The sequence below is a fragment of the Anoplophora glabripennis genome, unplaced genomic scaffold (assembly GCF_000390285.2).
Source record: "Anoplophora glabripennis isolate ALB-LARVAE unplaced genomic scaffold, Agla_2.0 scaffold1330, whole genome shotgun sequence".
NCBI lineage: Eukaryota > Metazoa > Arthropoda > Insecta > Coleoptera > Cerambycidae > Anoplophora > Anoplophora glabripennis.
Genome location: NW_019417403.1, coordinates 40,276 through 54,935, shown reverse-complemented (window position 1 = coordinate 54,935; position 14,660 = coordinate 40,276). Strand labels below are relative to the sequence as shown.

Sequence of the window (14,660 nt, the reverse complement as noted above, 5' to 3'; positions counted from 1 at the left end):
TTAGTTAACCGAATCTATGAACCGCTTCCAAACAGAAAGAACTAACCTCGAATCTGAATACGACCAACTGAGAAATAAACAAGAAGCGTTGGGTCAGTGGGAGTCACAGTTAGCAGAAATAATCCAGTGGGTAAGCGACGAAAAGGACGCTAGGGCGTATTTACAAGCTTTGGCAACAAAAATGACAGAAGAGTTAGATTACCTTAAACATGCTGGTAAGATGTTGTTTTAAACGTATCAATTTTTTATTTTGTGTTGCGTTCTCACAAAAACACTAAAACACGTCAATTGGTATATAGGAATTATCGTTTTGTCACGTTGCTTAAACTTTTTTTGCGCTATGTTTCATAAATCTATGTCATCGAAATGGAAATGCGTCGATATAGGGTTTGGTCTACTTTACTTTGACAGGTGCGAAAAAAACAGTCAAATGTATTACTTAATTTAATGTAAAGAATGCGAAAAAATTTCTCAAAAACAACTTATGAATTTTTATTAAACAGTTTTATGCGACTTAAAGAAAATGTTCAAAGTGACCCCCGTTAACACTTAAGCAATGGACGAGTCGACGTTCGAGTTCATCCGTGGTATTTTGAATTGCCTCTGGTGGTATCTGATTAATTTCTTCTCTTATACGCACTTTTAATCCTTTGATGGTGTCCGGTCTATCAACGTACACTCTGCTTTTTAAGTAGCTCCACAAGAAATAATCTAGGGGAGTTAAATCGGGTGAACGTGGTGGCCACTCAATGGGTCCTCTTCGACCTATCCATCTATTTGGAAAAATTTCATGCAAATAATTCCTTACAGCAATCCCGAAATGAGGAGGGGCCCTTGTTGAAAACAAATACTATCTACTTCCCAACTTGCAAATAAATGTTGAAAAATCGTAATTCCAGATTGAAGTCAGAAAAATCAAATCAAAAAATAAAAAATTTATAGACTTGTGTTCTAGAAATATTGTTTCAAGAAAACACTAGGTATACAGGATATAGCAAAAGTACTGGAACGGCAGAATAACTCGGCGGGATAGCATTTTAGAGAAAAATGTTAAATTCAAAAGTTTCAGGATTTCTCCCTGGCTATCCGATGGTGACCTTGACATAGACCTTGACCTTCAAGATCATTTCAAGGCCAAATGTGATTTTTCAAATGGGACCCTATACTTTTGACCCCAGAAATGAAAAGAGCAGAAAATTTTGGAACTTGTATCTAACATTTTTCTCTAAAATGTTCTCCTGCCGAGATATTCTGCCATTCTTGTACTTTTGTTGTTTGAGGGAGGAGTCACTCAAGGTCATATCTGAACCTAAAATTTTCCGCTTTTTCATTTCTGGGGCCAAAAGTATAGGGTCCCATTTGAAAAATCACATTTGACCTTGAAATGATCTTCAAGGTCAATGTCAAGGTCACCGTTGGATAGCCAGGGAGAAATCCTGAAACTTTTGTATTTAACATTTTTCTCTAAAATGCTCTCCTGCCGACTTATTCTGCTGTTCCAGTACTTTTGCTATATCCTGTGTACCTAGTGTTTTCTTGAAACAATATTTCTAGAACACAAGTCTATAAATTTTTTATTACATTGTAATACAGTCCACCACCTATGACAATACCACTTCGTATTGTTGCTCAGCCAATAGATAATTTTTATATTTGTAATGTATTTTTTTAAGAGGTTGCCTTATATATTTCGGGAGTAGACGATCGTAGTGCTGCGTTCTGACAATGGCTGTTCCTATCGTAAAATTCGTCTTTTTGTTGGTGTACTTACTCAGAACGTTTTGAATTACAGGCGCTATTTATGTTGTTTACAGTGACTTGAAAAATTAATCTTGGCCAAAAAGTGGAATTGAAGTTGTGAACATTTCCGTGCAATTATTTTTTACAACTTTCAACGTGCATCGGTGAACTTAATTCGAGTTTTGGCGATGAAGCACCATCAGAAACTACTGTGTATCGGTGCTATACGAAATTCAATCGTGCCCGTGGTTTGCTCATCAACAAATTTCATGAAGATTGTCCAAAATCGGTTCCAGAAAACATCGATGCTGTGTGTGAACTGATATCGCAAGATCGTCATGTGACTTATTGTGAGATTAGGAGATCCTTGAGCATTAGTGTAGCCAGCATACATTCAATATTGCATGCGGCTCTGGATTCTTGAAAGAGAAAACTTTGAAACTCGAAAAAGTGTAATGCATAAACACCAAAGGCTTGTGTCGATTGTTCGAAAGACATGCTTAAGAAATACGATCATGGTGCTTCTAAACTCTATGACATTGTAACAGGTGACAATTTGTGTGTGTTGACTGATTGTATGGGTCTTTTAAGATGAGCCAAATGCAACAAAAGTTGTTCGCTCACGAAGCAGTTTTAAATGGTTACCTCTTTTTTCAAAAAAACGGGACATGTAACTGTACCATTAGTGCAACGTCATACGATCAATTCTGAATGGTATACAACCATTTGTTTGCCACAAGTCTTCAGAAACATAAGGGAGAAACCAACCGGTGAGCTCTCACACTTCGGCTGAAATCAGAGACTTTTTGAGAATTAAAAAAGTCATTGATGAGTCATCCACCGTACCGCCCTGATTTGGCACCCGATGATTTTTTTTATTTCCGCATATCAAAAGTTTTCAACACTTGAGTGGTCAAGGTGTTCAAAATGCATGTTTGGAGGTACCTCAATCCGAATGGAAAAAGTGCTTTGAAAATTGATTCAAGAGTATGCAAAACGGTATTGATCTTCATGGAGAATATTTTGAAAAATGATAAAGCCATATACGATGATTAATTTCTTTTCTTGTTCTCTATTCCCGAAATATAAAAGGCAAACCCATTGATGAGAACTGATAAATTGTGGTATGTGTCTGGTGATGCCGCTGATGTTTCTGATGCTCTTAGTTGTTTACTAAATATAGGAGATGTAATCCAGTGTTGGATGGAGCTTGTAGTTTGCAAATTAATTGTTTTCCATAATATCACTAGTTAAAATGATGATATTGTCACATATGTTTTAAGGTGTATCCAACGCTGTGGGTGGGTCAGATAAAAACTGGAGAAACAGAAGATCGCAAAAGTTAGATAAAATGGAGCTGCTTAACCTACAGAGTTCTCTGCAGAGCGAAATACAAGCTAAGCAGTCTATCAGCGAAGATCTGAGTAGAACTAGGGAAGCACTGTTAGCAGCTCAAAAGTAAAAATCTCTGCATGTTTTTACTGAACTAATTTTAAAATACGAATTTTACAGGGAATTAAGGGATTACAGACAGCGTAATGAGGCTTTAAATCTTGATCTTAAAAGAAAGGAGAAGCAAATTAAGGACTTTCAAAATCGACTGGATTCCGAAGGATGTAAGTTGATTTGATTTATTATCAAAGTATTAATTTAAATTGCTTGGTGTTAATATTTTTGCACCTATTTCCTTATTATTGTTAACCGTACCGTTGGTGTCGTAAAAAATAATCATACCAAACAATTTAGATTAATATTCAAACATTGCAGCCATCTATATGAGACTTAGTGGCTTCTTTGGCTGCAATGTATATTAGCACTCCCAGGCGGGTGGTAATTATTTATATATTGTATTTAGTCGGTTCTTGGCTGAAACAACTGCCCTTGGTGATTGGAATTACATCCTGCGTCTGGGGGATAATGTTGCTCTACATGCGGCTCTATGGTTAAAAGACTACTTTTAATAATACTTTGCTACTTTTTTTAACACCTCTATTGCATTTCAGTGCAGGTTTTAAATATAATACAAAAGAAGTACAGAATTATTGTCTGTAATGTTTGAAATAGTACATTACTTAGATTTTTATAATTTTATTAAAATAAAAGGAAATATAGAAGACAAATCTTAAAATAATTAATTAATATTGTTTATTTGTTTCGTCTATCATTACTACAATAAACTATTTATTTTTTAATCATTTCAATTATAATTCGTTAAATTATGACATAAATGATATGTTACCATTCTCAAAAGTTTTTAATGGGAATATATGGCTGTGTATGTGACTGTACATTTAAATAAATTAAGGAGGATTTTCATCAAAATTTTTGGCATTTCTAAGAATAATTTGTAATGTTATAGGTAATTAGTTGGGGAATACTTAAATATTCCTATTACATTGTTCGGTGAAAAAATATGGAATAAGTTCATTTTTTCTCAAAGAATGTAGTTTCATGACATTTCCTCTGACACGTCGATTATGTTTGTGACGAATTTGTGAGCTATTTTTTGTAGAATGACTGTAATTTTCAGCCAAATTCTAGTAGAACATAACATTCTAACTTCATCAACATAGAATTATAGTGCATACTACATTTATTCAACTCCTGGGGATAAAAAGTAAAAAATTATTTGCAGAAATAGGGAAATGAATCAAGTGTCCAAAATTATAACCATTTTCTTGCACAGAATAAATAAACCTGTTGTTTGAACATGTCTTGCCTTATGTTGTTCAACATTTCATTAACTTAATTATTAAGAATTAATAATGGGGTCATTCAGTAAATTTTCAAAAACGTTCATATTTTGTATACACAAAGTATTGCACATGATTAGGCGATCCTGAAAATTTCAACTCGATTCGTTGAGCGGTTTTCAAACTATATGATTTTTAAAATGCGAATATTTGTCTTGGCCGTGACAATGCAATGACGTCACCGCATGGGACGGTCAGCCGGCTGGCGCGCGGCGTAGCGTTAGGCGCGCGTACATTACTTACGGAAGTTCCCGATGAGTTACTGCATAAGCAGGTTTGTTAACGGTTATCGACTTTTTTAATAAAAACCACGGCTTTATCAGTGCTGAGATGAGAAGACTGAAAATGCAAAGGTACGTTTCAATAACGTGTAAAGCTTCTTTAACCCTTTCGCTGCGCAATACGTCTGAACATAGCAACCGTGCCGTGCGCGAAAGTTTATTGCGTGTGGACATATACGTCTGGAGCAGTTAGACCACTTATAGTTTTACATTATGTTGTGTTAAATTACGATTTACGATCAATTTTACGATTTTATTTTAAATAAAATACAGTATATTGACAGCTGTACTAAATAGAAACTGAAAGAGAGATGAACAATCTTAGCATTATTACCCTTCCATAAAAATATTTGTCACAATCGCTATAAGCTCTGCCCACAAAAATTCTCCATACTAATTGTAACAACCGAGTCACTATGCGCATGGTTGCGAATATACATGGTTTGAGCAGCCTGATCCAATTTAATTATTCAAGCGAATTAATCCGTCTAGAGCAGTTTGAGCCCTAAAAATTTTTAGCGAATAAATACGTCTGGAGCAGTGAAAGGGTTAAAGTACATTTGTAGTGAAAGTTTTGATGTTTTTGTACAATAAGAATAGTAAATAAAAATATGGATTTTGCGTTTAATCGGACGAAACCGTTTCTGTCACAGGTTTCAAAGATTTACCTAATCAAATGCAAATTCTTATTACTATTTTTATTCCCACGGAAATTACATAAATCTACCTATTATCTTATAAATAAAATATTAATAATATAAGGGGGCATCCATTGATCACCTGAGATCCAATTAGGGGAGGGGGGGGGGGCTTTGGATAACATCACTATTGCTCACAATGGGGGTGGGGGGGTTGTTGTTATATATCACGTGTATATTTTTGTGCAACCAGGCCCGAGAATGCTTTGCTGTGAGCTGCGATATGACATCATGATAAGTAACGCGCAACTGACGTGGTCGATCTTTGTAAGATTGTCCGTCGCCCCGCCTGCACTAGCTACACACCTTGCATAAACAACTTTAAAATCCAGAGTACGCAACAATAGAATAAATAAATCCATACCAACCACTTTTTGTAACGCAAATTGACAGCATGAAAAAAAGATGTCAATCTTTCTTGTCGTTCGATAAATACGTTCTTTAGAAAGGCATTTTGGTGAAAAAAGTGCACTTTTGTTAACAAGCGTAGAAATAGTATATTGTGTAACGAGTGAGGAAAAATGCTAGAGCATTGTGCTATGAAAATAAGCCGTTGTACTATCTGGCACTTTCCGTGCACATAACCCCCTACGCTATAGGTCTTACAGCGAGCGCGCGTGATAGAAAAATATTTTTGTAACTATGAGTGTTTATTTCCACACTGAGAAACAATACAAACCCGACTACCCGATTCACTGACAACACACGGATGGGGCAGCGGTTTCCCATGCGGTGACATCACACTTGCCGGTTCAGCGAATACTCAGCGTGCCAGTTTATAATTTTTTTTGGACGACTTGTAAGCGATATAAAATTCTAGTTTTTTTCAGAGAACCTTAAAATTGCAAAAATAAAAAAAAATTGCTGAATGAGCCCATTAAGTCTTTAATCGGGATGTTGAATAAATTCTCACTGTTTTTTTCATGATAATTAAAGCTTTATTTAAAAAAAAATAGTAAAATACATGTCACTGAAAGTGACTACAAAAATGAGACTTCTTTTGAGGTTATCCAATAGTCGACCCATTTTTGGTATCTTTGTAAGAATGAAAGTGCCGCTCAGCCGGCCATGTGTCATCTATCAAAACAAGTCATAATCAGAAGGGGCAATGTCTGATGAATATAGCGGGTGGGGGTTGGACTTCCCATTTAAACGTTTCCAAGTAGGTTTTCACCTGTATTGCAAATATGTGTCCAGGCGTTGTCATGCTACAAAATCACTTTGTCATGTCTCTGCTCGTATAGCGGCTGTTTTTCCTTGAAAGTAGACGATAGCTATCTCCCATGATGGTTTTATTCAGATTGAGCAGCTCATAATAAACTACATCAAGTTGATCCCACCGAATGCAGAGCAGAAGTTACGAACCATGGATATTTGGTTTTGCCGACGATGATGAGGTATGGCTGGGTTTGCCCAACGATTTTCTACACTTAGGTGTATCGTATCGTAGCATATCCTTTTAGTCACCACTTACAATACGATGCAAAAACCCTCGCATTTTCTGCCATTGAAGCAGCTGTTCATACGTGCAAAGAGACCATTTGTTATCTCTTGTTTTCAACTCGTATGGCAATCAATGTCCTTGCTTTGTGTAATCAGCTCCTAATGATTCTGCAAGTTCAGCTAGCATCTAACATGCAGTAATGCCTTCAATTCTTCATCTCCAAACAGTTTCGGTGTGTTATTATCTTTATCTTCAACATCAAAATCATTACTTTTGAAGCGTCTAAACCAATCGTGCATGTTGTTTGTAACAGAACATGGTTGCTATAAGTCTTAACAAGAATTTTGTGAGCTTCAGCTGCAGATTTCTTATGAATAAAGTAGTTTTGGCATGAAATTCGACATGTTTAATACTATGAAAAAAAACGTAGATTACACTTCTGCCAAATAACATACACTGAATTTCAAGCTTGCTTACAGGTGTTCTACCATCTTAAACTACACGCTTGCAGGTCCGGTAATGCCATCTGTTGTAAAACAGCGAGAACTTATTCAACGTCCCTATATCTATACCAACGCATTTCAGAGATAAATGGCGCGGTTTAACATTTCTGCAAATCGTCACTTTTTTGTTTTTACCTGTAAATAAAGTAGTATAATTGTATGTTGCTGAATGAGACAGTCATGCTTTACAAAAATTATGCGGAAAATTATAGGCGTTCTGTTTAAAAAAAATCTGATCATTATGTGCAAACGATTACATATGGAAAAGATGGGGAGGTACATGAAAAAGTATCTTTAAAATACGAAATCGATGGTTCTGAGGAAATATAATGAAACTTTTGGAAATAATGAATGTATTCCATACTTTCCTTTCAGACTTTCTTTATTTGTGAATTGATAATTAAATGTAATTAATAAGAGGCCAAATATTTACTTGAATCAGAAAATCTTCTGTTTAAGACTACATGTAGTAACTTATACTATGAAAGGGACCTTGTGTTCCCGGAATACGAGTATAAGTATATTTAATTGTTATACGTACTGAAAAGACAGACTGTAAGAGTTAAAACTCAAATATCTGTTAGGTTATATGAGTACAGAACTGTTGGAACAAATTCGATAAAATCCATACAGAGTGATTAAAACAAAAATAACTCAAAAAAGTGATTTTAATTTTAGAATGAGCACATTTTGACGTACATATCATTGGCGATTTTCTTAATTTCAACGGTAACCTTCAATTTCATGTTTCATTAAAAAGTTTTTGAGAACTTTTAATATTATGAATGAAGTTCTGTTTATTTCTATGGTTATGACTTTTCTATTTTTTACGATACTTGGTACTACGCCACACTAGAAGACAAAATTTTATTTTAAATATTGTTAAATACAGTGGAGTTTCATTCAAAATGCTCAGATTGTATGGTTTACTTGTTCTGATTACTGGCTAAGTTTTGTAAATTTTTTACTTTTGATGACAAGTGTTCTTCAGAACTTTATGTGGTGACTTTAAAACCAGCTTAGAACCCCTTAATTGTCAGTATTTGTTGCCTGGAAGAGGCTGATAATTATTACCATATGAATAGACCCTAAACCTTTCCGAAAACTGACAAATTATCATGCGTTCTTACGCTATAGTCAATCTTCATTAAAATTTAGATCCCTGTCAGTGATTTTATTGAATTTATATCAACTTTTTCATGTTTACTGAATATAAAAGCTATCAGTTAAAAGTGTGATATTGAATATGTTGTAATGTTGTGAGATACTAATATTTTGTTTCCGTTTCTTATACTCGACTTTGACCAAGACTTCAAGTATTTTATTTTTTACCATTTTCATGAACTCGATTCGATTTTCAGATTTGTTTCTATATTTTCAAAATGAAAGGCTATTGTTAAGTTTGTTTGGAATTTTATCTTTAATAAATTATTGAAAACTATTATTACATATTTCATTTACATTTAACATGTGAAGTATTGAACTGTTTACATGCAGCAAGTGTTGGGATTTCAACTTTCATCAAGCGTCACGTTAAGGGTTAGTCTCAGCGTAATTTTTTGCTATCGCCTAATGTGCAATTGCTTGCAGTTACTTATTTTCCTGTTGATTACTGCTTGGAGTGCTAATATATTTGTATTGTCTTGTCTTGCAGGCTAGTGATTTTTTTTTTCATGTTTTTACCAATAGGAATTTAACGGATTGTATCTGAATGCGTTTTTGTTTGTTAATTTTTTATAGTTTCTCTAATAGTGTGTTTCCTTAATATTTATTAATATATACCATCAAAATTTAACGTGAGGTATATATTACATTAAATTATTTTGTGATTCTACAGTTTTGGAGAGGCCGTCATCGCAAATGTCATACCTTGATCAGTTTTTGAAAGAAACTAACTCGTCTTGTCAGCAGAATACGTACGACAATTTACCTGTTCAGAACCTTTTATATCAAGGCGGTTCGATCGAATCCGAAGAAGGAGATATAGAAGACAACAGAGCGTTGAGCATGTCTAGCTCGAAAAGTAATTTATCAGAATTAAGTTTAGTAAGTATGAAACGTTTCGTGATTGTTACATCTTCTGATTATCGCATTTTATCCACTACAGCATGAGTCGCAGTCTCCCATGAAACACAAAGCGCACCAGTTTTTGGTTCGTACTTTTTCTAGTCCCACAAAATGCAGCCATTGTACGTCTTTGATGGTGGGCCTTATGAGGCAGGGGATGGTTTGTGAAATATGTGGATTTACTTGTCATACGGCCTGTTGCCCTCACGTTCCTGCTATTTGTCCAGTTCCGCCGGACCAGAGTATGTTACATTATACAAAATAAAGTATCTTCAAATTATTGTTTAAACATTTGCAGCCAAACGTCCTTTGGGAATCGATCCTACAAGAGGCATCGGAACAGCTTACGAAGGCTACGTTAAAGTTCCGAAACAAGGAGGAGTGAAAAAAGGTAATTTTAGGATTTCATCACAGTTTATTATTTGTATATCATAATATTTTGTTGTAGGTTGGGTCAGACAATTCGTTGTTGTTTGTGACTTTAAACTATTTTTATACGACATATCAGCAGATCGTAATGCCTTACCAAGTGTTCATGTAGCTCAAGTATTAGATATGCGTGATCCTCAGTTTAGTGTATCTAGTGTTAAGGATTCTGATGTCATTCACGCGAATAAGAAAGACATACCTTGTATATTTAAGGTAAATATTCTTTTTTTATCTATTTTAAAGGTATTCAATTCAAATGAATGAAGTCAAACAATATTCTTCAATACCAGAAATCTAAGTGCAAAACATGTGTAACTACACATACAAGATTCCTAACCGTTGATATTGCGGAAAACAACTACTCGAACCTCCAATAACCAGTAAACGGTAATAAATAATTATCCAAAATAAAAACTAGAAATGGTATGTGTAAATATAATTAATACAAAAGCACATTCTTGATATATTGAAATTGTTAATGTAATCAGTCGAACAAACATCCTGTATTCTTGCTGTTCTATTATCACCCTTGACAAAGACTAATCTTGTAAAAAACAGCTGCTACAGACAAAACTTTTAGAAAAAAAAACATCTTTAAAAATTATTAATCTATTAGCTGATTATGAAATATATTATACGTTGTTTTTAACATTGTCAGTTGTAAAAACAAACATTTACAAATTTACCTAACAATGTACAAAATTATATTTTTTGTCCTAGAAGTATCAAAATCAATTGATACAGGATGTGTAGAAAAATAAGAAAATATGGTGATTATTTTAATAAAAATGGTACAAGTTTCGTTGACGCTGAGAGTCTGATTAAGCTATGGTGAGGCCGGTGGCTGCCAGATGTACGCAGACCCTTTGGTTATTAATAAAAAATTCAGCTTTGCTCGCATCGGTGCAATATGGCAATAATCTCATGACTGTACTGGTGCAATTCGATCTTCCTGAATTATGTTCTAATTATTCTTATCTAGATTGCAGTGGCGGCTCGTTAGAGGAGGCTGGGGAAGCTGAGCTTTCTCTGCAGTTTTTGATAGTATTGCAAAAATTTTCTTTTAGTTTTTTTATTTTACATCATATAATTAATAATATGTAAGAAATTTTCATACAAATCTATTTTCATATGCAATAATTAGGTACCTACTAAGGGACATCTCGAGTACGTAAATATACGGTTTTTAAATGTTCACTATTTTTCGCGCCTTCCGAATTTGCATTATAGTCGCTGGCAGTTAACTTTCTCAAGCCTCCAGCCTTTACCAGTGTTCTATATGGTACGTGACCTTGAAATTATACCACGATATCTACATTCGAGCTTAACCAGTCGAGCACGGAGGCTTGTTGCCACCTTCCATCTCTTTTTAACAAGTGAATCTTTCAATATAGCCCTTTTCTACCACCTCGGCGATTGCAGTTGCATGTTGCAATGTTACATTAGTTGCATTTCCCATTTCATAATAAAAACATTGGTTGTCTGTGAGTACACGCGTTTTTGTTTTTAATTGGTATTTATGTGGTTTTTCCTAAAAAATTTTGTGAGACCATTATAATTAATTAGTAAAACAATCATTTACATTTTACTCTGGTACGTACTTAACTATATTAAAATGAAATGTGTGTGGAAAACGAACATAACCTCGACAACTTATTTATACTCGGCAGCCAAAATTATAAAGAGTGACTAATACATAATATAAAAACACTATTACCACAATGCGTATAAAATATAAAATGATTTCTATACGGTTCAATATTATTTATCTTTGTGCCGCTCGCCATGCACATCGGTAGAATCTATAATCGTGTATAGACTGAGTTGCACTGAACGTCGTTCTATATTTTATCTCTATCTTTTGCACTTGGTAGGGAATAGGGAAATGCTTTTTTAATGGGTGTAAACGGTCATAGCATAAGCGTAGACGAGGGGTCTAATTCCATGGCTATAATAAATTTATAAATTAAAAAAACACAACTGGGACGTTTTAAAATGCTGTAATAATTAAAATTGATCAAAGTGCCGGTTATAGCAAACCGTAAAAAATATTAGATGTTATATTTTATTATGTTTTTTCAATATTTTCTATATCTTGTTGCCTTTTACGCAGACACGCCAATGGATTTTCGTTCCCGGCACGCTTCATCCCCCTTACTAGTCCAAGAGCTAGCGATGAATCACTATCTATAATTTTGGCCGTCGAGTATAGTTGCATGGACATTGTGACTTATTTGTTATTAAGAGGACTTAGTACTCTCAGTTACGATGAAAAACTCATAATTAAACAGAAATCGAGACCAACACCTTCTTTGTCGTCTTTAGTTGCAGTGGGTGAAAATCAAAATAGGGGATTTAAGGATAATAATTGTAGAAAAAACTACTGGTTAACTGCATCAACTATTAGAAATAAATTATACTGCTGGCGATGTTTATTTTTCACTAATGATAATTTATCGGTTTGGGGCAGAGTCAGTTTTAGCAATTTAAAAAATTTAACGAGAGGCTTCGAAAGACACAAAAAATCGCAAGAACATATTTCATCGCGTATTAAATGTTCGGTAAACGCTTTAGATTCTGTTCACAAAACGGAAATACAACATTATAATGAGAAGGTTCTTTAAAATAGAGATATTTTAAATAGACTAATCGATGTAGTAATATTTTTATCGTCTCAAGAAATTTCTTTTCGCGGACATGTTGAAAAAGTGAATTCTGCTAATTGAGGGAACTTTAAAGAGTTAAAAGTTATTGATCATTTTGCTGGATCAGAAAATCGCAGATTGACAAAATATTTAATTTGTGATATGTAATTTATTTGCCAAAAATGTTTTTATTTTTAATACATATCTATATATTTATTTATAGGTTTACTTATACATATATAAGTAACTATTGTACATATTAATTTATTCGAATTTCTTTAAATTTTTGTACCCTTTGCTAATTAGTGTTATTTAATGTATTATACAAAATTATTTATAATTTATTTAACGTTTTATACAAAATAAGATATTTTACTTTATGGGATAAGAGGGCTACTGGCGAACAACCCACTCCAAAAATGTAACACGTCCATGGCATTACCTCAAGGGTGATGAGGAAATGTGCCCGTTTGATTACAACGCGACGCGACGGTTTAAAGTTTTTCATTTCAAGCCTTCTCTGCCGCCAGTGCTAGATTAACATATTTAGGTGGTACGTTTGTACCTGATTTTAAATAAAATATTTTGCAGTATTTATTACTCTTATTCTTTATTGAATTACATGTCACAAATCTATTTTTTCTTAAGTAACAGACCCTTAATAAAAAATTAATAATTATTTTAATGTTAAATTTTAACTCGATAGCCGCACGGTTTAAGGCGTCAGTACTTAAATCGATGTGTGCTCTCTGCCCGGGTTTCGAATTTCGCGTTCGGTAGACCGTAGATTAGCTATGCTTGTACGGAGGATTGGCACCCTCTGTGCAGGTATGGTAGGGTGGAAGAATGTTGGCTTGGGTCAATGTGAGAGATTGACACTGGTTGGCATTTGACCACCCCTCTAATAAATGAGGTTTTCCAGGTTTCCCTCATTCCTGCACTGAATGGTGGTTAGGGCTTACCAACATAAGTCGTTCCTGGTAGCAAATACGGCCTGCTTAATAATAATATGCCGCCTCCTCTCCCGCACAAGTCTCCGACTTCTGGGCTAATTCTCGTAGTTAGAATGAGGAGAAGAGGTATTATTATTATTAACTATAGAATTGTTAGGAAGTCACCATGGAAAAAGTTCAAACGCAAAGCGAGCAGTATCAGTCACTCGATTATAAACCAATCCCTCCCTCTGCAAAAAGATTTTTATCAGACAAATATGAGAGTATTTGTTACTGAGAGACTTAGAGCATGTAGTGTCAGTTGAACAGGCAGAACTGCTTCAGTTCACATTGAGTTTGACATTTATGTGCAAAGTCAGTGGTATCACTAAAAACTTCAAATGTTAAATATATTAAAATAGACTTATTAACATTTTATTTTGTTTCAAGTGTAAGATAGACCTCAGTGCATGTCTGTATCAATAAAATGGCTTTTTTAATTATCGTCTTCAAATGTGTACTATATACTATTCATCACTGAAAAACATATTTCAAAAAGAAACAAAAACGTCATCAATTTGTATAGTCTGCATTTCAAAATATTTTCAATCAAAAACTTCCAAAAATGCTGTTGAGATTCATTGGGTCTGAAATCGAACTGAAGGTTCAATCCTGGGCTAGAATGCACAATCCGTTGAAATTCTAAGTAGTGGGACAGTACGTACACTGTCGTGGAATCATTTGGCCGAGCTTAGGGATCACTTCATACGATGAATAGCTTATTTTTTCAAATTTCGTCGTAAAAACTCAATTTTTTTGTAACTTTTTTTAGTAATTTTCGTACCCCGTCACTGGAGAAGCTACTATAACCTCAAATAAGGTCGCACTTTAGTCGCAGTGCATGCACAATTCCACATCATTCGCCACGAGTTACTTTTGGTGAGTGCGTGTTCGCCCCACAACGGTACTTAACAAGTAACCTAGCAGAAAACTTAAGCAGTAATCAATAATGATACATGAAATATACAAAAATAATTAGTCTGTTGATGGCTTCCAGTGATGAAAAACATTCAGATTCACAGTTAGATATACTACCTCCAATTGTTGAACAATTGAAGCCCCTCACTTTGTAACCGTTTACCAGCACTATCTCCCTTCACATGCATTG

The 14,660-nt window shown here is 34.4% G+C and overlaps 1 protein-coding gene across 1 annotated transcript in view; it reads left to right on the top strand.

Annotated features, from left to right (window-relative positions):
• LOC108915744 (serine/threonine-protein kinase Genghis Khan) overlaps positions 1-14,660 on the top strand; it is a 57,701-nt gene that overhangs the window by 26,325 nt on the left and 16,716 nt on the right. Inside the window, exons 14-20 of the mRNA XM_018721865.1 lie at positions 5-215; positions 3,024-3,198; positions 3,253-3,356; positions 9,257-9,465; positions 9,527-9,728; positions 9,785-9,877; positions 9,935-10,128. Coding sequence (XP_018577381.1) covers positions 5-215; positions 3,024-3,198; positions 3,253-3,356; positions 9,257-9,465; positions 9,527-9,728; positions 9,785-9,877; positions 9,935-10,128 — 1,188 coding nt within the window. The remainder of the gene's footprint in view (positions 1-4; positions 216-3,023; positions 3,199-3,252; positions 3,357-9,256; positions 9,466-9,526; positions 9,729-9,784; positions 9,878-9,934; positions 10,129-14,660) is intronic.